This window comes from Mirounga angustirostris, unplaced genomic scaffold, assembly GCF_029215605.1.
Source record: "Mirounga angustirostris isolate CCGP_5_RB_7025 unplaced genomic scaffold, mMirAng1.0.hap1 SCAF_3, whole genome shotgun sequence".
Lineage (NCBI taxonomy): Eukaryota > Metazoa > Chordata > Mammalia > Carnivora > Phocidae > Mirounga > Mirounga angustirostris.
Window position 1 is genome coordinate 192,071,830 of NW_026991711.1, and position 25,669 is coordinate 192,097,498.

At 49.6% G+C, this 25,669-nt stretch overlaps 1 protein-coding gene across 35 annotated transcripts in view; it reads left to right on the top strand.

Annotated features, from left to right (window-relative positions):
- Window positions 1-25,669, top strand: part of LRRFIP1 (LRR binding FLII interacting protein 1) — a 143,492-nt gene that overhangs the window by 103,854 nt on the left and 13,969 nt on the right. For 15 of the 35 annotated variants that reach the window (XM_064587338.1, XM_064587340.1, XM_064587341.1 and 12 more), the window contains 10 exons: window positions 744-812; window positions 5,278-5,355; window positions 13,093-13,128; window positions 13,530-13,652; window positions 15,102-15,173; window positions 17,609-17,779; window positions 19,818-19,910; window positions 20,880-20,972; window positions 22,060-22,152; window positions 23,408-23,549. In XM_064587338.1, coding sequence (XP_064443408.1) covers window positions 744-812; window positions 5,278-5,355; window positions 13,093-13,128; window positions 13,530-13,652; window positions 15,102-15,173; window positions 17,609-17,779; window positions 19,818-19,910; window positions 20,880-20,972; window positions 22,060-22,152; window positions 23,408-23,549 — 970 coding nt within the window. The remainder of the gene's footprint in view (window positions 1-743; window positions 813-5,277; window positions 5,356-13,092; window positions 13,129-13,529; window positions 13,653-15,101; window positions 15,174-17,608; window positions 17,780-19,817; window positions 19,911-20,879; window positions 20,973-22,059; window positions 22,153-23,407; window positions 23,550-25,669) is intronic. The other 20 variants (XM_064587323.1, XM_064587324.1, XM_064587325.1 and 17 more) reach the window with 7 other exon arrangements.

Consider the following 25,669-nt stretch of genomic DNA (forward strand, 5'->3'; position numbering starts at 1 on the left):
TACTTGGGAAATTTCCAGTTTTAAATACAAGGTACTTACGCCTTGCGGGAAACTGATACTAAACAAAGTAGTTATACTATATTGCTGAAAAGTTTCTGAATTTCCATCAGATTTCACACTTAAGAAATAGTATATAACTGGCTGGACAGACCAGCTGTGTCCTCCAGGGGAAATAGGGAAAATTGAAGTTCCTTTAAGCTGGGAAAAGTTTGAGATGGCCATTCGCGGCATTGTAAACTCCCATTCACCCTTGGGGCTTAATTATATGGGATTTTCAAGTTAATCAAATATTGTTTTGTAGTTAGCAATTTTTTAAAAATTATAAAATATTGAACTAAGTGAACATGCTGTTTATTCCAGAGTCACTTTCTATTAGTGTCATTTTCTAAATACCAAGTATGAGGATGCCATGACAAAATTCAGGATATTTGAAATATCTGCTCCCTTGAAGTCTGGATTAACAAGTTCCTACTTAGCAATGTTTTTCAGAATAATACGTTTTAAGGACCTAGAGGAGAGCACATTGCATGCCAGCTGACAGCAGCTGGTTTCTCTCTCAGATTTTTGCATGTGCCTGTTCTGCTCAGCTCTGCCTGTGAAGGCGGTTGAGGGCCTCCCCTGCATGTCTGATTTGTGCAGGACAGTTCTCCTCACGGGTCAGCCTGCCTTCGCTTACCTTTTCCTGTGTCGTGGGTACTGAGGGGGAAGGGTGCCCTGACCTGCCCGTCTGTTTTTCGTCACAGGTGTCTGTGTTCGATGAGAGCAGCCTGCTCAGCGGGGCTCGGCGGGGCAGTGCCTGCAGTTTCTATGCTGTAAGGCATTTTCTCTGGTTCCCGAATTTCCTCCCGTGTGCTGCATGCCCCTGAGTGGCTTGCTGGGCACAGGTCCAGCCGCTGGAGAGAACTAGCCGGGGTTCTAGGGAGGAAACACTGTCTCATCTCAACTTCCTGTTGTAGTGAGGGTCACGGATGCCTTTGGCTGGTGGGCTAATGTCTTCACACATCAATATACATGGAGTTCAAGGGAGAAGACAGACCTTAGTCGAGGTTCCTGGTCCCTTTCCCTGCAACACGCTAACAGTACTAACACGGGGTGAGGTGCGCTTAAAGTAAATAGGAAGAAGAGGGGTGTTCCACGGGCCACAAATTATTGTCACCTCTGGATAATCGAGGAACAGGAACAAATTCAAAGACTCAGGATCTTAACCGTACATAATTCCCTTTTATTTTGCCGTCTTTCCACCTCCTCTAAGGATTTGAAATGACAGACTCGGTTCTCACCATAAAGGTGTACTAGTCAGTTGTACAAGAAATGCTTGTTGAGTGAAAAAAATGAGTGAATGAAAGAGGGAAGCGAGATAGAAAAATGGAGTCAGTCCATGGAAATGAGGAGGCTAGTTGGCCCTGTCCTGAGGGGCAGATGAAACTGAATGTCCTCCTGGTGTGGATGCTTCTGCACGCAGGGGCTGCTCTCCCCGGGGGCTGCTCTCCGCAGGGGCTCCTCCTCCGCGGGGGCTGCTCTCCGCAGGGGCAGCTCTCCACGGGGGCTCCTCCTCTGCAGGGGTTGCTCCCCACGGGGGCTCCTCCTCCGCAGGGGCCGCTCTCCGCAGGTCCCGTGCAAGTCCCGTGCAGACGCACCACCCGGGGCCCACAGGAAATGTCATGGCTTACAAGGAACTACTCGGGAGTGCTTTTTATAATGTTGCTTTTGATGTTAATTGGCTACTAAATTGGTTAAATAATCCCATCTCTGGCTTACTGTAGTTCATAAATATTCAGGAATTCTCACAAAGCTGCCACACCTACTGTTTTCTTTAGAATGTAAATTTTATAGATATTGGACATAGCATTAGTTTCTGTTGACGTCTAATTAAACATTTATTAATTTTATTTTGCATACCGTTTGAAACGTGGTGGAGCCAACTATATTAAATCTTTTTCTCGGTTCTTAAACATTTGTGTAGGCCGTTAAGAAGCTCACAAATCATGTCTGCTGGAGAAATAGCTCTGGCCTGCATGTGACAAATAAAATGCAACTAAAGGATTTTCTTTTATCAGAAAAAAGACCGCATAGTAATTTTTGAAGAGAATGAAACTTTCCCCAAGCACTGGGTACTTTCCGAAGACTGAAGTAGAGCTTCCAAGCAGGTGGGGTGTATGTTCTCCTTCAGTTCCCCTTCGCCTCTGCAGGTGGACTTTAAGAGCAGCCGAGCCCCCGATTCTTATCGAGCATCGCTGAGCACTCTTACTTCTGTGCTTTCTGCCTCCTGTAGGAACCACCTGGGAGTGGTGGCGTTCGGGAACTTAAGGAAGTCAGACATCTTCTTGTCCCAACAGCACAAATGTCTAAAATATGGCCACATGTCCCTGGCATCAAGCCATGCAGAAGAAGTCAAAGAGAGTAAAAATAAGTTTTTTTCTGCACTTAACACTGCACTCCCATGCAGAAGGAGCTCAGTAGGCATTTGTTGAATTAAGTTGGACAAATGGAACCCTGGGGTAAAATCCCTCAGAAGAGATCTTTGGCAGCAAATTAGCAGGCTGGATGGGAGGGGCGTTCACTGAGCTCCATCCTCGGCATCTCCCCGAGCCCCAACATTGCCCTCCCCGTGGATGCCAGTGTCCCACGTTTGGGAATGTGGCTGGGGAGAGAGCTTCCTCAGGCTCTGGTCCAGCCTGCAGCTGTGACCGCTGGCTGATACGCACACCCATAGTGAGGAGGCTGACCCCCCTCGGGGGTCCCGTCCTGACATCCTTCAGCCCAAGACAGAGCTGGAGAGGACCCTCTGCTTCGACCTGAGGCCAGGCTGACCCCATGCCTGCATGGGATGGTCCTGATCCCACTCTGGACGGTTCATCCCCATCTCCAGAGCGTCCAGCTTCTGTTAGCCTCCCCTAGAAGGTAGCCTCATCTACAGTATATGTTCACAATCAAATGACTTCATTACAGTTTAACGATTAGAGATTAAATGACTAGCTCTCTTTTAAGTATCGCTATTTTGCTTGAAAACGTTTCTATTTTATATCTTCCTCACCGTCCTTAAGCTGTGTGCGTGGTGTCGGAGGACTCGTGGCCACCAGTGCCATCGGATCCAGGAGCGTGCAAATTGCTTGTGGCAGAAAAGGAAAGCAGGCGAGAGCCCCCCCGGGTTCTCTGCATAACCCCCAGCACCTCTGTGTGGCCAGCGTCCTGACAATTCTGTGTCCCGGCTGACAGGCTGGGAAACTTTTCCGAGGTCCCATGGCCAGTAAGAGATGGAGCCTGGACAGTCTTTATAATTTACGGCAGCCCCACACCAGCCACGCTGGCTTCCAAACACAAGCTGTTCTAAAGTTGACACATGGACCAGGGTGATACAGACCCTAAACTTACTCCTTCCCACATGATCCGGGCAGTTGATTTGAGAGCAGTTTTGACTAGGGAGTTAGGAACACCTGGGCTATGGTGAGCGCTGTGAATTGTGCAAGACTGTTGAATCACAGACCTGTACCTCTGAAACAGATACTACATTATATGTTAAAAAAAAAAAAAAAAAAAAAAGGAAGGGAAAAACGAAGGGGAGGAAATTGGAGGGGGTGATGAACCATGAGAGACTATGGACCTGAGAAACAAACAGGGTTCTAGAGGGGAGGGGGGTGGGGGGATGGGTTAGCCCGATAATGGGTATTAAAGAGGGCACGTACTGCATGGAGCACTGGGTGTTATACGTAAACAATGAATCATGGAACACTACATCAAAAAGTAATGATGTAATGTGATTAACATAACATAATAAAATTAAAAAAAAAAAAAGGAACACCTGGGCCAGCAGTCAGCCCTGCTAACAGCAACCTGTCCTGTCTCTGCACGGTTAACCAGAACGCAAATGACAGAGAACACAGTAGGATTTTTCCAGAAGACAGATTTCCTAGCTCTTGTGTCCGTGAACCCAAAGGCAAAATTCTTCTACCTTAAAGTAGTGACCTTAGGTATTTCCTTTTATGTTGCATAATAAAGCAAAAGCTGAGAGTGGTCATCGTGGTAAATTTCTTGTATATGCCGAGTGTGGCAATGAGTGTCTTACAGGGCGTGTGCACAGGTGTCTGTGCATCAGAAACAATGTTGCATATAAGCGTAACTATGCAGTAAATCGTAATCGGATAAAGGAATGAGAAGAATGATGAATAGGTAGGGTGGGTCTGGCTATTTATAGTCTGAAGTTGAAATTGTTCATTCAACAAGTATTTCTTGAGGTTACACTGTGTGCCAGGCCTCATCTGGTCCCTGCGGATTCAGCAGAGGATAGACACAGACCTGCCCTCGGGGGATTACGTTCTGGTGGAAAAATGTGCAAACTAAAAGGTGGTATTTAAGATGGGAGTCGTGAGCACCTCTGCAGTTCTGTGCCTGCTAGAATTTGCAGTAGGGAGAATGCCTGCAGGGCCCAGTAGGGTGCAGCAGAGAGAACAGTCAGCCCCTGCCTGGCAGGATGCATGGTGTTCAGCGGGGGGGGGGGGGGGATGGATGGAGGGGCCGCTGTTACTCTGGGACGATCCCCCTGAGGCTACGTCACAATCCAGTGGGTGCCTGTGGCCCTCAGTCGGGTTTGAATCCTGCCTCCCCTCCTCGCCCACCTCACTCAAGAGGAAAGGAAGATTAAAACAAAAATCTATCTAGGACTGGAACAAAGGTAAGTAGAAGTCAAAGTTTAAGAGGGCATCACTTCCAGATCAGCGAGTTACTGTGTTTTCTTTTGCTAGAAGAACGTTCAGGCAGGTGGAGAGACAGACAGATTAAAAAAAAAACCTCATTCAGGCAACCCGACCAGTAACCTGGCACTTTAAACAAGCCATGCCTGACTTCGGAGGAGCCCTAGATCTTAATTGTTTTCCCCTGGAAAGAGCGACGAAGCAAACTTTCCCACCGCTGAAAAGCCAAGCACCCTGCCGGGCGCTCCGGGCCTCGGAAACTGTCATTTCCCCGTGGCCGAGGGGGCTTTCTGTGCCGGCACCAGGCGTGACTGCGCTCCCGGCTTGATGGGGATGCCTTGTGTTACTTGCTTCTCACTAACCAAGAATCCTGTGTTCTTCTGATAGTATGACTAATTTTTTTCTGTCCTTGGTGGGCATGTATTTGCAGCTGTGACCGACACAGCCTTCCTTTCCGAGGGGAGCCTGCTCTCCTCGCTCACCCCTGTCCTTTCTGCATGGCGCGGCTGACCTCCGCGCTCGCTGTAGCTCTGCTGACCCTGTCCCTTTGTTTCTGTCTGCGTCCCTGCGGCGGCGGCTGTGTGGACAGCCCTCAGAGCACGGCGGCCACCTCAACTCCAGCTCCCGAGCCTCGTCCAGAGCCAGCTCGGCGCGGGCCAGCCCAGTGGTGAGTGGCCCTCCTGCCCAGCTACCTTCCGCTTTGTTCCTTCCTCCTCCTCCTGCCCTTATGCTCTTTACTCCGCTGTCCTGCAAAAGGAACCCTCTGTCTCCAAAGGACCCAAACGCAGCGTAAAGTAGGTGGGCTTTTCTGTGATTTATTCCAGGTCTGAGCAGAAACGCAACTGGGAGAAATGCTTCCAAATTTAGAATACTACTATTCCGTGATAGCAGAATCGCGTTGCTAAATGTCTAAAGGATCGTGTAAGAAGTTAGTGCTTGGGCTGACTGGGAGGAGGGACACTTTGTAGTGGGGGAATGTAGCCAGGTACATGACGTGTGGGGGTTTTTATGACTTAAAAGTTGGAAGGATAGGCTTTTAACTTTGTAATGTCATCTGTTACTGGACCCAGACGGTTTTTAAAATCAAGGATCGCCGGGAAGGGCCACGCTGCCACTGTCCCATTGGCTCTCCCATTGCTCGGGACCGGGGAGAGTACAGAGCTACCCTCCTGTTTCTCACCAGCTAGTTCCCGGCCTTTCCGTGTCCTTGGTCCATGTTTGTCCCAGGGTCTTTGCAATTTCAGACGGTTTCTCTTCATCTGATGCTTTGTGCGAGGGTACCGTACGTTCTTTTAATGACAAGGGTGTGCAGGGCAGTTGCCGGGGGACACCTGGGAGTGGGCTGGCTGGCGCAACGTCCAGTGGGCAGGAGCTGGGGCTGTGTGGTGCGCGTGCCCACCCCGCGTGGCTGAGGATTGCCACGTCAAAGGCCAGTGGCGCCCTCCTTGATAAACCCCAACTACAAGAAAGCCAAGCCGGCAAAATGGATTTCTTGCTCTAGTCCCCAGTTACAGAGAAGCTCGAATGTGGTTCTCAACTTAGTGATACAGCACCAGGGTTAGATGTGCGGATGCCTGAAATTTAGGGAGTGTTCCTCGGCATCAAAGAAGAGGCCATCAAGCTGAGGTCTCCTGCTGGTACAGATGCACCTGTTGGTTGCTGGTGATGTGCTAGTTTTTTTAATTAGATAGTCTTTTTCGAGCCTTGATGTTTCACGCAAATGCAGATACTAGACCTGCTTCTGCGGATCCCTGGCAGCTGAGCCCGTATTTCTTGAGTGAACGGCCACACTGCCCGTGTTCTGTTGTCCCTGACTCCAAGGCCAAGGCCAGAGCCATCATCCCTGGGCCTGCACTGGCGTTTTCCTGATGGGGAGGAGTGTTCCTCGCCACCATTTACACATGGAGGATGAGGAAACAAAAGATAGACCAAGGGGCCCAGTATTAGAACAGGAGAGCCTAGTTCTTCGTGGAAATGAAGACTGCCCGCTCTGTAAACACCAGCACCAGTCCCTGCCTCCTCCACGTTTCACGCACCCACCACCCACCCTCACAGCCATGAGAGCCCCTGGAGCCCGGCCCTGAGGAGTCTAGGGGAGCCACGGCCTGACCACTCCGGCTGTGCAGGAAGGTGTGGTGGCAGGGCCCCACGGGGCCCAAGGGCTCATTGCTCCACCGATGACCAGTCCAGCAGGAACAGGAAGATACTCATTGTTCAGCATCACGTAATGTCAGTTTTTAAATCAGACAAGTTGCTTTTTGCAGTGTCCTTCATGCTCTGGGGTAGCACGGCATGTTACACTCATCCATGGGGAGCCTTGGAGCTACTGGGAAGAAAACTCTTCCACGGTAAATTTAATGGAGATCAGTCTTCTTTAGGCGTGATATTCATGCTGTCACGTTTTGGGAAGTAATAGAAGTATCTGCAGTAGACAGAAGGCGGCCGTGGCCTGCCCTGCGAAGGATCGCGAGCCCCCCTGGGTCCGGTTCCTGGTGCGGCTCCCGGAAAGCACGGAGCCATGAATGCCACGATTATTTCACTGCTTTGGGTCTCTTCAGACATCAGGACAAGGTCACAAAATAAGAGGACTTCATCTAGTCGCTTAGACTGAAGTGACCAAGATCAGACACAAATTTCGGTGTCCTGTGCTTTCTACATTTGTGGAAAATGTACCCACATAAAGCGGGTTCCATGGGTGACCGTAATCAGAGAGGCGGCGTGAAACATGCCCGTGCCCCCAGGACCCGGTGAGCAAGGCGGGCCGGCCAGGAGAGGCCTGGCCCCAGCTGCGCCCAGGCTCCAGGCCCCCATCCTCGGGGCTTCTCCAGGTACCGTCGGGAAAAAGCAGCGCGTACCGGGGCTGCCGGGCCCCTCTGATCCTAAAGCTCTTCCTCATTTAATTCTCTGTTTACAGCCCACGAAACACAACAGAGCTCCAAAGGGAAGGTGGGCGGAAGAGCTCTGAGTGAGTGACGCCATCAGGCATGTGGCCAAGCTGATTTTTCAGTTCACTACAAACACATAAGCCATCTTTTTCTCTTCTCTGAGACAACTGCTCATTTACAAAGGTCAGCCGACCGCCCTACCGTTGGCACATTTCATGAACGAAGGTCAGCATCTCGCAGGCCGTGTGGGACGGGCCATCCTCCCGCCCCATCTGGGCATTGACGGCTCCCGTGGCTCCTGGGGAGTGATCCATGGCCTGCTGATTCATCAGGAATGTGGATCCAGGGGAGTGTGAGGGTGGACACGGGACAGGAGCCTCCCTGGGAAGGCAGTAGGACTCGGGCAAGGGCCAGCCCTGGAAGGCTGGGTGTGGAGGAAAGCCCTGTGCACCCAGGGAGGCGGGGGGCGGGGAGGGCACTCTTAAAGAGTAACCAGAATGGAGGAAGTGGTTGCTCCTCCCACTTGAAGAAAATAAAGATGCCTCAGCATCCAAAGACCTCCCCCAGCCCTCGTTCCTCTCAGCAGATGCCTGCCCCACCTCAGGACCTCAGTCACATTGTTCCCATTCTGCAGATAAGCTGGAAGTTCTTCTCCAACAAGTCTGGGCTCTTCCCCTTGAGGAAGCTGTGGGGTTCTTTCCTTCAGCCAGTGTTCATTGAGAACCTAGAATGTTCTTTTTTTTTTTTTTTTTAGATTTTATTTATTTATTTGAGAGAGAGAATGAGATAGAGAGCATGAGAGGGGGGAGGGTCAGAGAGAGAGGCAGACTCCCTGCTGAGTAGGGAGCCGGACGTGGGACTCGGTCCTGGGACTCCAGGATCATGACGTGAGCCGAAGGCAGTCGCTTAACCAACTGAGCCACCCAGGCACCCGAGAACCTAGAATGTTCTAGGCACAGGGCTGCAGTGGTGAGCAAGATATGGGATGCATAGACCGGAGGAGACAGGCAGGCAGCAAACGGGCATGCATATGGTACGAACTCCTGGGGAGAGATGCAGGAAGCTCTGAGAGTTGGAATCGGGAGGTTTGGTGGTCTTGGCCTGAGCACACTCACGCAGAGGGCCTCGCCTGGTGACACACACACACCCCTGTGTCGTCCGGGCCCCAGAATCCCGCCAGGCATCCGCAGAGGCTGCCGTGTTCCTGACCCATCCATCAGAGGTGTCCTGAGCGGAGCCCAGATTCACGTTCCTGTGTGTATTTAGAGAAAACATGAGTGACAAACTGGAACCTTAGCTAGAGAAACAAAAGACCGTAGTGACCCCCGTTTTCTGTTGTATGAAGAGGCAGGGGCAGCAGGTGGAAACACAGGTCATGCGGTATGAATCCAGGAGTCCAAGGGTAAGTCATTCAGGAGAACGTCAATATTATTGGATGAAAACCTGAAATTTCCACGCCAATGGAAGACTTGACTACTATTTATATCTGAAGGAAGATTGCCCTTAAAGTGGGTGTTTTCCGAGCAGTGTTCGCTATTGTCAGTTTGTTTGTTGAGAGGGACCATGTGCAGACACAGCTCCTCTGGTCCCATTTTGCATCCGGGGCCTGGGGTTGCCCAGCGGGAGGTTGGGGACACCGTGAGGAATAGTTCCTTTGTGCCTGGCCCCTCTGCTAGGGTCCAGCCATGCTCACGTGTTGTGTTGTGTCTCTGGGCAGGTGGGCAGGCCGGCTGGTGATAGGGAAGCCCAGGAACTGTAGGCCTCAGCAGATGCGATGTTGAAGTGAGGCTGAGCAGCATGCTCGTATAGACACGATGTCGGAAGTTTGGAATAAATAAAATACTTAATGCGCTACTTGGATCACCTGTCTTTGAAAGGAAGAGTTGCCGTAATCTAAAATTCAACAGAGATTGTTTAGAAGTGACTATTTCTAGTTGATTTTAAAAACTGTCTTTGTGGACACTCGGTTGTGATTGTAAAATGCTGGTACACACACGTGTCATAAATCTGTTACTGTGAAGTTTTCACGCCAACCTCAAAGGTTTAGAATTGCTGGTTCGGGGGAGTGACAAAGTGAAGGCCTGCGGGGTGTGGGGCCCCGTTGCCCTGGCGTGGACCGGGACGCCGGTGTTCGCGGAGGCCCCGAGGCTCGGCCCAGGCCCCGCGCTGGTATGGGCCTCGGTGGCTTGCAGCAGGTGCACCTGATGGCATCCCCTGGGTCCTGCTCTGCCCCGTGTCTGCACCATGGCGTCCCCCACACCATGTCATGCAGTGACTAGGACAGTGTTCGGAATGTTTTTTGATTCTGTTTCTTTCTATTATTATTTTCAGAGGTAAAGTGGCGTGCTTTCTGTCAAAATTAAACGCACCGCCTGGGTTCCTTATTTGTCCCTTTGCTCAGGGGAAGGTGAGGAGTGGGGACAGCTCCCGGCCAGCCCGCCCCGGTTTATACAGGCTGCCATCTAGTGGCAGCTATGGGGACTGCGGCAGCTCCTTGCTGCAGGGTCGCTTTCCGCAGGCGGTGCTCCTCGTCCATGCGAGTTCAGAAACGCCTGTGAGCACATGTATTCTTTGTCGTTCAGAAACGGACGAAGGGCACTTACCCTAATGTGTACACAAGAGATTGGAAACAGCGATTAAGCAGAGATTGGCTATAACTCTCGAGAGTTTCATTTTTTTCCCTGCGTGGTCTCTACTTAAGAACACAGCCTAAATTTTCCCATTCTGAGTCCATTATGTATTTCTGAGCAAGGCATTTTAAAACTATTTTTAAACTTTTTTTTTGAAAACTAAAGAGCTAGCTGTGGCTTTAGGTTTTTTTTCTTCCTTATTTGATGTTTTGCAAATTACAGAAGTAATATTTACGTTGATGGTATCGAGGGAAACAAGGTCTGGTCTGTATTCTTCCTCATCTTTATCACAAGAAATACTGAAAAAACGTGGGGTCCTTCTTTTACGGGCACAGCTATCTCTGTAGGTGGATTTCTGGACTTTCATTTGTATACAGAATATTTACCTGCTGCTGACCAGCATTTGGAAAGATTCTGTGTAGCCCACGGAGGCAAGGAGCAGCCAGCTTCTCGGCGGTAACTGAGAGTCGGTGACTCTGGCTCTTCGTATTTGACCAGTAGTTACATTACCTTCCTTCTTTTCATCTCATGAATACGTGCTCTGCAAACTAAGCGATTCTAGGGAGTGAGGGCCTCAGGCCCAGGAGACTTAATACATTGATTCCCCTGCAGACCATTTGTTATATAGTCAGCTTTTCCTCAGTTTTCAGGAATATTTTCATTCCCGAGTGGAGAGAAGAACCACACTTGAAGTGCTGGAATCATCACAGTAAGAACATTGGCCCAGGGCTCTCTGGGGTTCTGCCAGGGACGAGGAGATAGAACCATCTTGACCGAAGGCCACCTCCGCCCCCCAGAGCGTCTGCTCAGGCTGGTGTGGCATGCACGTCTAGAAAGAATAGTAATTCTAGGTGTGTGTTTTTACACACACCAAACACACATGCCAACAAACGGCAGGAGGCGTGACACACGGTTGGAGAGTGAGCTCTCCTTAATGGGCTGTCACTGGTCCACATCAAGCAGTGGAAAAGGGCACATGCAGGCTCAGATTGCCTGGGAAACTCGCGGGAGACGCACAGGCTGGCATGAGCTCTCAGAGGATAGCCAGCCGTGGCAAGCGGAAAGGAGAGTCCTCTGGGCGGGGCAGGACTAGCATCCAAAGCCCCCCACCCAGGGCTTATTTAACAAACTGGGAGTGAGGCCAGTCTGTTCTTGGATCCATCCCACCAGCCTGAGGGATATGGCCTCTTCGCTCTCCTTTCTTCTCTATTCTTAGGACAGTAAGGAGACCAGTAAGATGAAAATAGGGGGTTCTTGCTGAAGACCCAAGTATGGGCCTTGTTGGGGAGACCGCATGGGGTGGCTTTGGGAATGAGACCCCGGGGCTGAACTTGGACCTGTTGAGTAGGAGACCCTTGAGCTTGGCTGAGCTAGGAGCTGGTTTTGAAAAGTACCTTCTTTTGGATTAATGGAGTATTCTGTGGGAATTTCATTTGAGCCACTTGGTTGGCTGATCTGCTCTTACACTTTGCGGTCTCGTTTTACTATTTGCCTTAGGTGTCCTGCCCTCGAAGAGAAATGTGAAGGTGTGATGGGTTTGGAGGAGAGAAGGTAGCTGTTAGTGGGGACAGGATGGTGAGGCCTTGAGCATCCAGCCCACTGTGGACCCAGGGTGGGCACAAGACAGGGAGCGTTGGTCTTCACAGAACTTTGCGGTGTCCCGACCAGTGCTTAGCCCCACATCCTCATGCTCTCCCTAGCCCAGCTTCGTGGTGGGCTGTTTTTCGTGTCCGTGAGCCACTCTGCCATGTCCTCCCAGCCAGCTCTGTCGGGATTCCTCGACCTGAGTTCAGACTGTCTGTGGTTGAATGTGCGAGGTTACCTGCCGAGCCCCGGCTGCCCACCGGGTCTACTGAGGCAGAGCTGTGGTCTGCAGTTGGCTCCCTGGAGGTCAGAGTTAAGAACATCTGAGCTACAGGAAAGAGGATCGGAGACGTGCTAGTTGTCAGCTTCCCCAGAGGGTTTGGAGACAAGTGGGCGTGGGGTTTTCTCACCGTCTGTGACCTTCCCAATGGGCTTATGGAACGGAGCCCTCAGTGTGCAGAAAAAAGAAAAAGTTGGCCTTTGTGGGATGCTCAGCAAAGAAAGACGTGGCACCATTGTCAGCCTCAGCCTGTTGGCCCCCAGGCCCCTTCAAGGTGCAGGGTCTCCCTTGGGGGCGAAGCTACGGCCCACAGGCTGCTCTGGGTCCCCCGAGAGTCCTGCCTGAAGAAGGGACAGAGCAGCCTCAGAGACACGTGAAAAGCCAGATTCTGGGGTCTCACTTTTCACCTGGCAGATTCTCCTGTGCCTTCACCCCCCTGCCAGCTCCCCACTTCTGGGCATCAATCCCAAGATGGTTAAATCAGAATCTTCACTTCGGCTCCATTATTCAGGAGAAGTAGGAGAAGTTGCAGTGGGCTCCGCTGCTTCCTCTTGCCTTAGAGACCCAGGCAGCAAGAGGCCTGGTCCTGCTCTCCGGCTGTAACCATAGTAACAGCGGGGGGAACAGGCTTGGAGCTTGTCATCGTCCCCCACCCCCCGCCCCCGTCAGGACCAACACGCAGGGCTGTGGGAAGCTGTGAAGGAAACCTGTGCTGATTCGGTTCATTCACAAATCCCTGATTAGGATCTTCTGCGGTCGGTGTGTATGTCGTTCAGACGTCATGTTCCTCTGGAAATTATGAACGTTGAAAAACCACCCGGTGAAGTTCACGGTGGCACCGTGAGCTGCCTGCGAGCACCACCGTGCCCGGCACGGCCTGGCAGAAGCGGATCCGCGGGTCTCGTTGGCAAAGCGGTTTTTAAATTACAAAGGAAGCTAATGTCCTGTTACCATCTTACTCTCTAAACCCGTATTATCCATTTAATGCTCTTAACTGTTTCGTATTTGTCCATTTTCCTCCACAGGTTGAAGAGAGACCAGAAAAAGATTTCACCGAGAAGGTAGGGAATCTCTGGAAGCCTTTATGTTGTGTTGTTGATAAACCGCGAGGGGCCCAACATGTATGGACGAAACTGACAAGAGAATATGTTGGTTAATCTTGAATGAAGACGCTCACCCTTTAGTGAACAGGGCATGCATGTGGCACCACATTCTTCAGGGGGTCCCCCGGAGCCACTTCCAGCGTGGGTGTTAAAGCCCGCGAAGAGCAGAGGCGTTCACTGTGGGCCTAGGCATGAGCATCAGGTTGACCCAGACTAATTCCCAGGCCTCCATGAGGCCCCTCAGAGTGAACCTCTCTTTATTGCTTTCCATAAGCCCCTGGAGATTTGACAACATACAGTAGACTTGCAGGGGACTCTGGTTTTGCCTGAAATCACATTCGGTCCTTGTGGCTTTGCAGGGCTCGCGTAGCCTGCCCGGCCTGTCTGCAGCCGCCCTGGCCTCCCTGGGCGGGACCTCTCGGAGGGGAAGTGGGGACACCTCCATCTCTGTTGACACGGAGGCGTCCATTAGGGAAATCAAGGTAAGTCTGCCTACCTACCTTGTAACCTAGAGGAGCCTCTTAGGAAAATCAGTCTTCGAGCATAAGTTTGTAAAGTTCCGGATCTTTCTTCTGGGTCCAGTCTCCCCCATGTCTACATGTTCTAGTCACACCAACACCAGCTCAGATAAGGGTCTCCCGCAGGAAGCTGCACCTGCCCGCCCACCCCGGCTGGGCAGACCTGTGCCCTCCGCGCTCCCCGGGCTCTCGGACACACCCTGCGGTGCTCAGCTCCTTCCCTGGCATGCAGACAGGTGGTCTCCATTTTTCTGGAATAGTCTCCCATTTTTCTGGACACCAGATTACTCACTGCTCCCAACAACACCCCCCTGCCCTTTGAGTGTCCCCCTGCCCCTGCCTAGAATATGCTCCTCCTTTCTATCTGTAGTATGCACATTATGCCTTGAATAGGTCATCGTTGTGTTTTAGTGATTTTTTTTCTCGTCCCACCGGAATGTAAGCATTCTGTGCTCCATGCTCACCACTCGATGGGGGCCACTCTGAGCATGTAAGAGACAAAGGCAGGACTGTCCGGAAAAGTAATTAGGAACCTCAAGGGACTGGCTGTCCTCTGGAGAGCAGAGCCAAGGCCCGAGGGGGAAACATCAAGGATGGGATTTGGCTTCGTTGAGGGAAGAATTTTCTATTAATTAAAACTGGTGAAAAGGGAACCCGCTGCAGGTGGTATCTGAAGCTCGATGACCGCCTGCCAGGGAGGTCAGAGAAGGGATGTAGGTTCCCTAAGAGTGCCTTCAGAGTCCTGTGCTTTGTAAGGACAGTTTTTGTGGGCCGCTCTTCCTAAAACGTCCGCGCGCCCTCCCTGGGCCTCCAGCGGCTCTTTGCCCATTCCTTTGCTACATCCAAGTGCAGTTTGCTGCAATCCTGATTCATCTCTGCTCGTAGTCTTGAGAGCACCATTCATTCGCTCAGCGAGCGTGTATTGAGAGTCTAGCTCAGACCAGACACCGGGCCCCAGGAGTGCGGAGCAGAGACGCGAAGCTCTGTAAATGCAGGGACGGAGCTCGGCTGAGTCCCACCTTTAGTATTTTCCTCTATCTAGCACCGGGTAGCAACCCAAAGAGCCTGAGTTTTAACTATCAAATATGAGTAAAAGAACCTGTTCCACTTTTGGAACCTCCTTTGTCTGTTTTATAAAATTGTGCAAAAATATAATGATATAGACCTGCATTTTGTAAAATTTTGTGACAATATCATATGAGATAGACCTCAGTTTTAAGCTTTGTGATTTTGAAATTCATTTTATTTTCTTTCAACACTTAAAAAAAGAAGAAAAGAAAATCACTGCCCAGACTCCCCAAATGAGGGAAACGACCCAGAAGTAGAAAAGATTTAGGGGACGGCTTCTCTTTCTTTGTGGTCGTGCTCACTTTTCTCCCCCTGATGTCATTTGCCTCTTTTGCCAATTCCTAGGAACTGAATGAGTTAAAGGACCAGATTCAGGACGTAGAAGGCAAATACATGCAGGGGTTGAAAGAGATGAAGGTACCAGTTTACGGAAGCGTGGGCTGATGGTATTAACCCAGTTTAACTTCAGAAAACCTAAAGAAGACACACAGACTGCATGCTTGCTCTCAAGAGCCTCCAGACTACAGAATCCAAGGTGGCAGGAACACGGGCATGGCTTTGTGCCCTGAGTGGTCTCCCCAATGCAGCTTTTGAGCCGAGACCTGAACCCTGTAACCCTCAGTAGAAACAGTTACTAACACACTTCCTGATGCATGTTTCTGACTCACCCTCTTCACCCGGCCCACACCCAGGTTTCTTCTCACTTCCCACAGAAGTGCACCGTATGCTTGCAGAAGGGTTTGGGGGTTTTTCTTCACTGTCCGTAGTCGCTCCATACAAACAGTGCTTCACTTAATTTGCTTCTCAAAGCATTGGATGTGTACCAGGAAGGCTGCCCTTATTGCCACGCTTCTGAAACACCCAGAGTACTTGCTTGCATGTTGTAAAGTTTCACTAATTGAAACAGTGTCCGAACGTGCACCCTCTCGGATTTATTTGAGCAAACAGACACTACTGTAAGGATGGGCTATCACTGCCGTGTGCCAACTAGGAAATTTAGTTGCCGTGTCCCTCGGTGGTGAGGTGGGTAGTTGAGGACCTTGTTCTCTGTGGATCTAGCAATAGATGGCAAGCCTGTTACTTCTTCTTCAGGTTCCCAGAAAGGACCCCCAGCATAGTGAGTTTTCTATCACAGGGGCACCAACCAGAGACCATGTTGGTTTTAAAATGACAAATTAATCCCTGGCATGCTTGTCACCTCTCCTTGAAGAGAGGGGGAAGTTATGGTTGACTTTGAATGTGTGGTGAGAGGGGGGTCGCCGAACCAGCCCAGGAGCCACGGGTCCCACCTAAAATTGCCACCCTGGTTTGCAAGTGCAGACGAGCGCAGCGCGGAACTCCGGGAGGCCGCCTCAGAGGCCCTGACCACGCAGTGCCCACCTCTCTTTAGCTTCGGGTGGTTCCCACCCCCAGGGATTCACCCTCCCTGTTCTGGGGTCCCCTTCCCCTGATCTGTGCTTGGGGACGAACTTGCTGCTCCCCTCCGTTGCCTGGCCAGCGAGAGTGTGAGCCGCAGGAGGGCGTGTTTCCTCTGCAGGCCTCTCTCCCCGGGGCTGTCCTTCCAAAGGAATGCCCTCTGTCCTTCCCGGACAGACCCAGTGAGACGTGCACAGCTTGTTGAGTCGTCCTGTAGGTCGAAACTTAAAATTCCACCTAATCCTCTCCTGGTTCACAAGCCCAGACAGGGGCAGCCGGCAGTTAGTGGCAGGTGTCATGTTCTCTCAGCCGACACGCCTGGCTCTTGCCAGGGTTCTGGTCACATTTCCTGAGGGACTACTTCCGAAACCTGTCGAACGGCCCAAGCTGCTGCAACGGGCGCCACCGAGTCCCGCGGTCAGGTCACGGGGTCCGGCCCACAGCCTCCCCGTCACGTGTCTCCCTTGTGCTGATGGCCATGGAAGCCGTCTTCCTCCCAGACACAATTAAGAACTAACTTTCTAAGTTAATAACTAATATTCTGAGTGGTTAATAACCGACTTGACCCCATTGGAAGGGGGGAATTTCTGTGCATTTGAAATTACCGTGTGTTTCTTATCCTGATCCATTTGCCCTAAGAAATAAAGTCTAAAAATAGGGCTAGTTTGGGGTTTGTTTGTTTTTTTTTTAAGATTTTTTTTTTTTATTCCTATGTTAATCCCCATACATTACATCATTAGCTTTAGATGAAGTGTTCCATGATTCATTGTTTGTGCATAACACCCAGTGCTCCATGCAGAATGTGCCCTCCTCAATACCCACCACCAGGCTAACGCATCCTCCCACCCCCCTCCCCTCTAGAACCCTGTTTGTTTTTCAGAGTCCATCGTCTCTCATGGTTCGTCTACCCCTCCGATTTCCCCCGCTTCATTCTTCCCCTCCCGCTACCTTCTTCTTCTTCTTCTTCTTTTTTTTTTTTCTTAACATATATTGCATTATTTGTTTCAGAGGTACAGATCTGAGATTCAACAGTCTTGCACAATTCACAGCGCTTACCAGAGCACATACCCTCCCCAGTGTCTATCACCCAGTCACCCCATCCCTCCCACCCCACCCCCCACTCCAACAACCCTCAGTTTGTTTCCTGCAATTAAGAATTCCTGAATCATGGAACACTTCATTTAAAACTAATGTTGTAATGTAAGGGGATTAACATAAGAATAAAAAAATTAAAAAAAAGAAAAAAAGAAAAAAAAAAAGAATTCCTCATATCAGTGAGATCATATGATACATGTCTTTCTCTGTTTGACTTATTTCACTCAACATAATACTGGGGGGGGGTTGTTTTTTATTTTTTATTTTCTTCAAAGACCACTGAGCTAATCTCTGTTTTTGTTCTCTTATACAATTTCAAAAACCTGACGCGGTTTCTGCAGGACTCACTAGCAGAAGTTGAAGAGAAGTATAAGAAGGCTATGGTGTCCAATGCTCAGCTGGACAATGAAAAGACGAACTTCCTGTACCAGGTCGATACCCTAAAGGACATGTTGCTGGAGCTCGAAGAGCAGCTGGCTGAGTCCAGGCGGCAGTACGATGAGAAAAACAAAGTAAGCGCCAGCATGAGAGAGAACGGTGGGCGGGGGGGGGAGGGCAGAGAGAGAGAGAGAGAGAGAGAGTGTGTGTGTGTGTGTGTGTGTGTGTGTAGATAGAGGTTCTCCACTTGTCCAGGAAGCCCAAACATCTGTGAATAAGAATGCCATGCTCTTTGCAGAGGGCTTTGAAATATTAATATGCACAATTTCACCCTGTAAACTAGAGACAGTTTTACTGGGAGAACATTGTGTGTTTTGCATGTAAGATGAAGTTGTAACCAGGAAAAAACAAGCCTACAAAGAACCAACATGTTTGGATGGACATAATTGGGTGCTTCAGGATTTTCCTGTTGGAGTACCCGGCTGGCTCAGCCAGTAGACCATGCAACTCTTGATCTCAGAGTCATACATTTGAGCCCCACGTTGAGTGTAGAGATGACTTAATAAAAAGATCTTTTTTAAAAAATAATAATTTCCTGTTAAGATACATTTCTGGATTTTTATCTTGTTATCTTTTAACAGCATCGAGAAATAGCCAGTTGCAAATATATTCATTTATTTTTTTTTATTTTTTATTTTTTTTTAAGATTTCATTTATTTATTTGAGAGAGAGAGAGCACAAGAGGGGGGAGTGGGAGGGGGAGAAGCAGACCCCCTGCTGAGCAGGGAGCCCGACGCGGGACTCGATCCCGGGACTCCAGGATCATGACCTGAGCCGAAGGCAGTCGCTTAACCAACTGAGCCACTCAGGCGCCCTATATTCATTTATTTTATTCCATTTAAGAATTACATACCTTCATTAAGCTAAATTAAGTTAATTATAATAGCAGCAAGAAGTCTGAGCCTATGTTGCAATCAATGACAAAAGACTAATTAGATGTTCTTTGTGGGATATAAAGCAGGGAATACTTGTTTTTCAGTTTTAGGAATGAGTTGGTCTATCAAACCCTAGGATATTGTCCAATTTTTCAGAGTTGCTGAGGTAAACAGAAAATCTAATTTGTGTCACTTTTTTTTTTTTTAACTGGCTTTATCCCCTAAATCCCAAGGGTTAAAACCAAGGTGCCATTAGCAACTCAAAGGTCTCCTTCTTTGACTATATAGAATTTAGGAGCTAAAGAAGAATTTTATTTATGAAGTTCCTGAGAGCTAAACTCTGAAACAAAGGGGAAGCTTCCCATGAGACCTGATGATGACATAGATTATACAGTTATAGGAGCAGATGCTCACTGTGGGGAGGACACTCTGATGCATCCTAAACGCTCCTAGGATGTCCTCAATCAGGCATCAGGAAGTAGACCAAGAACCCCCAAATCTAATTCCAGAGAATTTGGATGACCCTGGAATGTTGTTCCAAGCTGGGGAACAGGGACCAAGCAGAGCCCGATAGGCAGGCCCTTGTCACAGCTAGGAGGGGACCGGTCACCCTCGAACTTCAGAAAGTGGGTGAGCAGGTGAGGCCAGGGTGAGAAGCGAAGGTCACGTCCCTTCCAGATTAACCCCCTGACCGACCTGGCAGGTATATACCCTGCTGTCCTGAACTGTTGGGTACCAGACCATCCTCATGGATTGTGCAGTATTGTGCTTTTGTCCCTGGAGTGGGGGCGCTGGGGTACAGGGTTGGCCATCCACTTAATGAGATAAGCTTGCCAAAGTAGACCATATTTACCTCTCTTTTTATCCTAAAGCGTATTCCTTGTCCGATTTCAAAATCAGGGCTAGTTCCAACCCAAGTCCTTCCCAGAGCTGCCTCCTCCAGGCCCCCTGCACAGACGGCCCCCCTGGAGAGGGCCCCCCCCCCCCTCCGCCCCGCCGGGCCCTGCCATCCTGGTAAGATTCAGGGAGCACCTGTCTGATGCATCAGGTCCACAGGGAAGTTTACAGGAAATCAGAAAGTCCAGAGAAGTGGGCCTGTGCTGCTAAAAAGGCCTTGAAAATTGTGATGACGTGGTAATAGGTAGTTTGTTCCAAGGTCAGCGTAAGTCATGGGGACGTGAACTTGACAGAAAGTGTGGTTCCGTCACCGTGTCCATGCTCTTTCCCTCGCTTGTAGGAGCTTGAGAGGGAAAAGCACGCCCACAGCATCCTGCAGTTCCAGTTTGCCGAAGTGAAGGAGGCCCTGAAGCAACGGGAAGAATTGCTGGAGGCGAGTAGCGCTCCCTTGTTTGCTCTTCCTTCTGTGTCTTAGGAGTATTTGGGGGGTTCATTACGAGAGTTAACCGTTTCCTCGAAAATTGAGAGTTTAGGCTAATTCTCCGTGCCTCACTTAAGGAAAATGGTTCCTTTCATTGGTGAAGATTCTCATTCTTTGGGGGCTTTGTGTTTGTTTTGGGAGGCGTGGCTGACAGAATGATGGCCCCCTGAGATGTGCATGTCCCGATCCCTGGGACCTGTGGATGTGGCACCTTACGCACCAGAAGGGACAGTGCAGGTGTGGTGCAGTTAAGGGCCTTGTGATGGGGAGTGACCCTAAATTAACTGGGGGCCCACTGTCATCACGGGCTCCTTATGCTGGGAGGCAAGAGAGGTAGTGGGAGGAGATACGGTGGGGGGGGGGGTAGCAAGGCTGGTGCCACATGAGGAAGGGGCCAAGAGCCAAAGAATGCGGTGGCCTCTGGAAGCCAAAAAAAAAAAGGCGGGGAGGGCATGGGTTCTCCCCTAGAGCTTCCAGAAGAGAATCCAGACCTGCCCACACCTTGATTCTAGTGCATCAGACTCATTTTGGACTTCTGAGTTCCAGAGCTATAAGGGAATAAATTCACGTTGTTTTTAAGCCGCTGAATTAATGGCACCTTGTGACCTTAGCAATAGGAAACTGATACAGGGTTGGTTCTAACTTTTTAACTTGATCAGAACTTTAACTAGTGCCTGTAAGTAAGAATGTGCCCCAGGCAGGGTCTCTCCTGCTTCTCTGGCCGCTGGAGGCTAAGGCCAAGGAAAAGGTTCTGGCATTCAGAGGCGAATCCGGGCTAATGCAGGAAATGGGGCTGGTACCCTCCTCCACACGTGTCTGTGGGCTCACGGGCAGTCACCGCTCTCGGATTATCGAGCCCTGCACTTTGTCTTCCTGCTTAACCCTTTATCTGCTTTCTTTCTATCTGTTCCTATTCCTCAGGAAATCCGACAGCTACAGCAGAAGCAGGCGAGTTATATCAGGGAGATTTCTGATCTTCAGGAAACAATAGAGTGGAAAGACAAGAAGATAGGGGTAGGACTCCCGAGTCTGTGAAACTGTTCAAAGGGGCAGTCCGCTAGCAGATGCAGAAACGCTTGTGTGAGCATGCATGCGCCCCCACGTGACACAGAACTGATAATACGGAGAATACACTAGTTTACTCAAGCTCACAGTAACTCTGAACTTGAAGTGCACTTCCAACGTGGGGTGGGCACCTTGCTGACGCTAACTGGGCTCTGAGCCTGCACCGAGCGGGCCAGCAGCAGCCTGAGATACAAGGAGTGAGGGAGGCACCCTAGGGCAGGTGGGACGTGGGGAGGCTCGGGCCTCTCGGATTCTCTGTCCGGTGTGGCCTGGGCCTTTCTTGAAGGCATTTGAGGAAGCTGCAAGGTGGCGGGTGCTGTGCCCATGTGTTCCCTCCTTGACCTGTCCCCATGGAGGCCCCAGCCCCCTCTCCTTTAACAAGAAAAGCAACCACAGCCCACCTGCCTTTAGGAGTGACGAGTAGGAAGGCAAGAGCCCCCTTAGAGTAACCGCCATGCTTCCCAATGACAAATGGCTTCCAGAACACAGCAACCCATCCTGCACGGCTCTGATGCAGATCTCCAGATGTTGGAGCACGGCGTCGGTGCACGTGCCGTGGGAGGCTGTGCTGGTTTTCCCTTCTGTATCCTCATCCGCACTCATTTAGGACTTGGCGAGCGTGCGCACGTGTGTTTGCCTTAGGACCGCTTCATGCTCCTCTGCGACAGCGAACGCCAAGAATCAGTGTAGAAGAATAGTCGAAGTCGTCACTTGGGTTTCTTACGCATTTCTTCTTCTTCCTCGTTTATCTCCCATTTGAATGGGTGCATGGCTTGTGTCCATTCTCTCACCGCGCTGGAACGCTGTGCACATACAGCAGCCTCTGAGTGCCTTTAAGGAGGCAGGAGGCAACGTTCCTTGGCTGCCGTAAATTCACGAGAAGCTCAGCGTTTGCGTTTGTCTGTATCTTGAAGCATATTCTACACAGTGCTTTAGCTCTGGCGGCGTTCTACGTAGCGGAATCCTCCTCGTTCTCGCTTCAGTCACCTGCTCACTTGTGCAAACTTCTCTCTCTCTTTGCTCTGCTCACACTCAGGCTTTAGAGAGGCAGAAAGAGTTCTTTGATTCCATAAGGAGTGACCGAGATGATCTTAGAGAAGAAATAGTCATGCTGAAAGAGGAATTAAAGGTATGAAGCCAAAGCATAGTTAAAAAAAAAAAAAAAATCCATGTTCTCAAGAATGTGTGTGTGTACTGGTGTTAATTAATTGTGTGTCACTGATGTGAGTTCTGTTAATCAATTCAAATCATCGATTAACTGACACCAAAAAGACCCATGAAACGAATGAACGTAGGTTTAGTCGGGTCTGCCCGTTCCTTTAGATGTTCACAAGCGTATCTGATCTCGAAAGCAACTCTGATTTCCAAGCATTTTTTATATACTGCTTACATTTTTTTCTCATACCCATTGATATATTCTCCAGGACATTACTCCAAGTTAGACAATGTGTGTTTCTTTATATTAAAGGCTCAAATTTAAGGACTTCTCCAGCTGGTTGTTGGCGTGGGGGAGGCTCATACGAATTAGACTTTGAGACCCCGTGGGTTGAGGAACGTTCCACGTCCTGTTTGTGCCACGTCAAGGGGTCTTCAGCTGCTGGCTGGACACCAAGTGAAGGAAAACGGGCTCGGGGTGGGTAATCAACATTGTAGGAGACAGTGTTGAGAAGAGGGTATGGCCGTGGCAAATTCTGAGATCGTCAGTGGAAACAGATCAGGGTCAGCTGCTCATTATCAGAGGTCAAGGCCAGAGCAGTTAACCAGAGGGAGAGGTTCCTATCACCGCTCCTCCCAGGGCTGTGAGCCTGGCACTGGGGCCTCCTCCAAGCTCAAGGAGAGAGCTGTGGGCACCGGGGCAGCAAGTGAGTCTGTGAGCCATGTGAAGTGTGACTGTTTCTAGAGTGTTTCACAGTGTAGTGAGGATGAATTATATTTCCCTTGAAGATACCAAACATTCTAGCCACTTCTGTATTCCTTCTTTAACATAAGTTGTGTTTATTCCTTTCAGAACATGCACGTATTTCTTTCTTTATCTCTGTCTCTCTTTTTAAAGAATGCAACCAGGGTCTTAAAAGGGAGGTCACTTTGCAGTGATTTGCATGCTGCAGTACTCTGTGATGGCCTGCAGGCCCTTACCTCCAGTTAAAAAGGATGCATGTCGACAGTGTCTCATCACCAGCCCATTGGGATGTGGACTGGAGCGTGGAGGAAAACATCCCAGATTTGTGTGTGTTGAGAGGACACTTAGGAGTGTGGTGTCTACCACTTCTCTGATTCTGTTTCCTCAACTTCAGGAAAAAAGAGCTTCCTTTTCATTATTATTAATAAAATAGAGTTTAACCTAGCATCAGTCAGTATTACAACGAGTCTGTTTTTGTTCCCAGAAACATGGAATAGTCCTAAATTCAGAGCTAGCCACTAATGGAGAGACTTCAGACACTCTAAATGACGCCGGACACCAAGGTCCTTCCAAGATAACGAAAGAAGAGTTAAACGCCCTCAGAACGGCAGGGGATGGGATGCTAGGTAAGTGCTCACCTTCCTTTGGGTCTTTTCATCCTCTAGTCCGCATCGATTCACCTTCCATGCATTATTAGAGTTGACGTAATCATCACTGATCAATTAACACTCACACAGCATGCCATGCGTCCTGCCACTTCTGGGGAGCTCCCTTGCCACACGATGTGGTCACTCACGTGTGTTGTCTGGTGTGCATCTCTGTGCAGTGCTCACCACCGATGGCTCAGGAATACATTTCTCTTGCTTCTCAAAGCCACCACGTGAAACTGTGAATGCAAGGTGAATCGTCTCAGAAATGAAGGGACAGTTCTGACAGTGCTAGTTGGGCCGAGGATGGCTTCCTAACTTACTCCGTTACAGACTTCTCCAAAGATCAGCATAGCAGAGGCTGTAAAGTAAGATAGTTAACCCTGGGTCCAAGCCAGCTCTGCACGTCCTACACACCGTGAAGTGTTTTGAGGGTGTGAGGTGCCGTGGACAGCAGATGGGGGCTTGTGACAGAGTATGTCTTGGGTGCCGTTCTCAGGCTACCGCTCAGTGGCCCCGGGCCAGGGCAGGGAGGGGCGAGGCGGACAGGCAGCCCCCGGTGGGGAGTGTGGGCAGGGTGAAGGGGTGCCTTCCCCTTTGTCAGAGGTGATGTGCCTTTGTACGTCAGTTTTTGCTTCTGGAAGAATATAAATTGGGGAATCCAGTAGATTGTAAGAATACTTGATACAATTTGCAAATACCTGAAAAGATTCACCGATTAATATTGGTCATAATATTTGGCTTTTGGATAAAATAAGCCTTCTGAATCCGGGGTGCAGCCTGGAGTTGCAGCCGGCAGGTAAGGCTCACTTGTCCCTTATTACCCATTGCATTCCGCTCTCTACAGCGAGGCTGGAATACGCTCAGAGCCCATGTCTCTAATTTCCATATAGAAGCTTTCATCTTATTTTTTTTTTTTATTTATGGAAATGTAGAAACCTGTGGGCCCCAGCTTCTCAGGACTTGCTTCATAGGGAGATGTACCTCATTATCTCGATGATTCCTAAAGGGACACGGCACTTTTGATTGCTTAAAAGTTACTAAAAGAAGATAAATTGATTGGTTTCCATCCTACCTATCTATAAGCTGTGTGAGCAGCTAGGAATTTGATCATTTTGCTCTTGTTCAAACATACGTTTTATAAATCTTTGTTAACCGTTATGAAACCAACCCTTAAAGAACCAGAAATATCACTTCCCTAAGTGGTGTCCAAATGTTCTTTGATCGCATATCCCTATCAGTAGAGAATTGTGGGAACTTTCCAATACGTGTATTTTTAATTTATATATACACATGCTATTCATCAGTACAAAGTGTGTGTTATAAAACGTATTCACTGATGGACATCTTTAAAGGGTGAAGCAAAACTAACTAGAAGCCCTGCTACTTCTCCCATTTTCTCTGGGGTACGCGCACCCACTTGTGGAGACCACGGTGTGATAAAATTATCAGGCTTTGACTTTCAGCAACATGGCATCTGATATGCCAGGGGTTGGTTGGTTTGGAGAATCTAAAATATAAGCGTCCATTCCAAAGTCATAGCATGTTTTTAATTTGTACTTCCTCAGTGGATGAATAACTTATTATTGATTCAGTGGTCATCTTGATCGTAAGCACTTGCCACCTGCTGGCCCTCCCACCAGACCCTGCGGGGTGGGGCAGAGGAGTTTAGGGCACCAGGCTGCTTTCTCAGGAGCACAGTGATTAGATGGTGGGGGGTGGATTTCTTTTCACCTCACGTGAGCTATTTCAAGTTAGTATCTTCCTTGAGACTGACCTTGAGGCTGAGTTTCTTAAGGTGGAGTGAAGGTTTCTTTTAAAAGTTACTTGAAGGTGGTTTTAGGCCTATGTGACGCGCAGTGCAGTTTGACAGACAAAGAAGTGTGAGTAGTCCAGCTGTGCATTTAGAAACGAACTCAGGTCGTTCTTAAACCCATTATTTTGGATTGTTTGGCTGCCTGATCCAGAGCTCTCTTTGTTCAAACTTAACTGCACCTTTGAAAACCAGTTCACACCGGACGGCACCAGCAGCCAGTCTCGCCTTCGAGATGGTGGCGGCAGCCTCCGCGCATCCAACGCTGGCTGATGCAATGACTGAT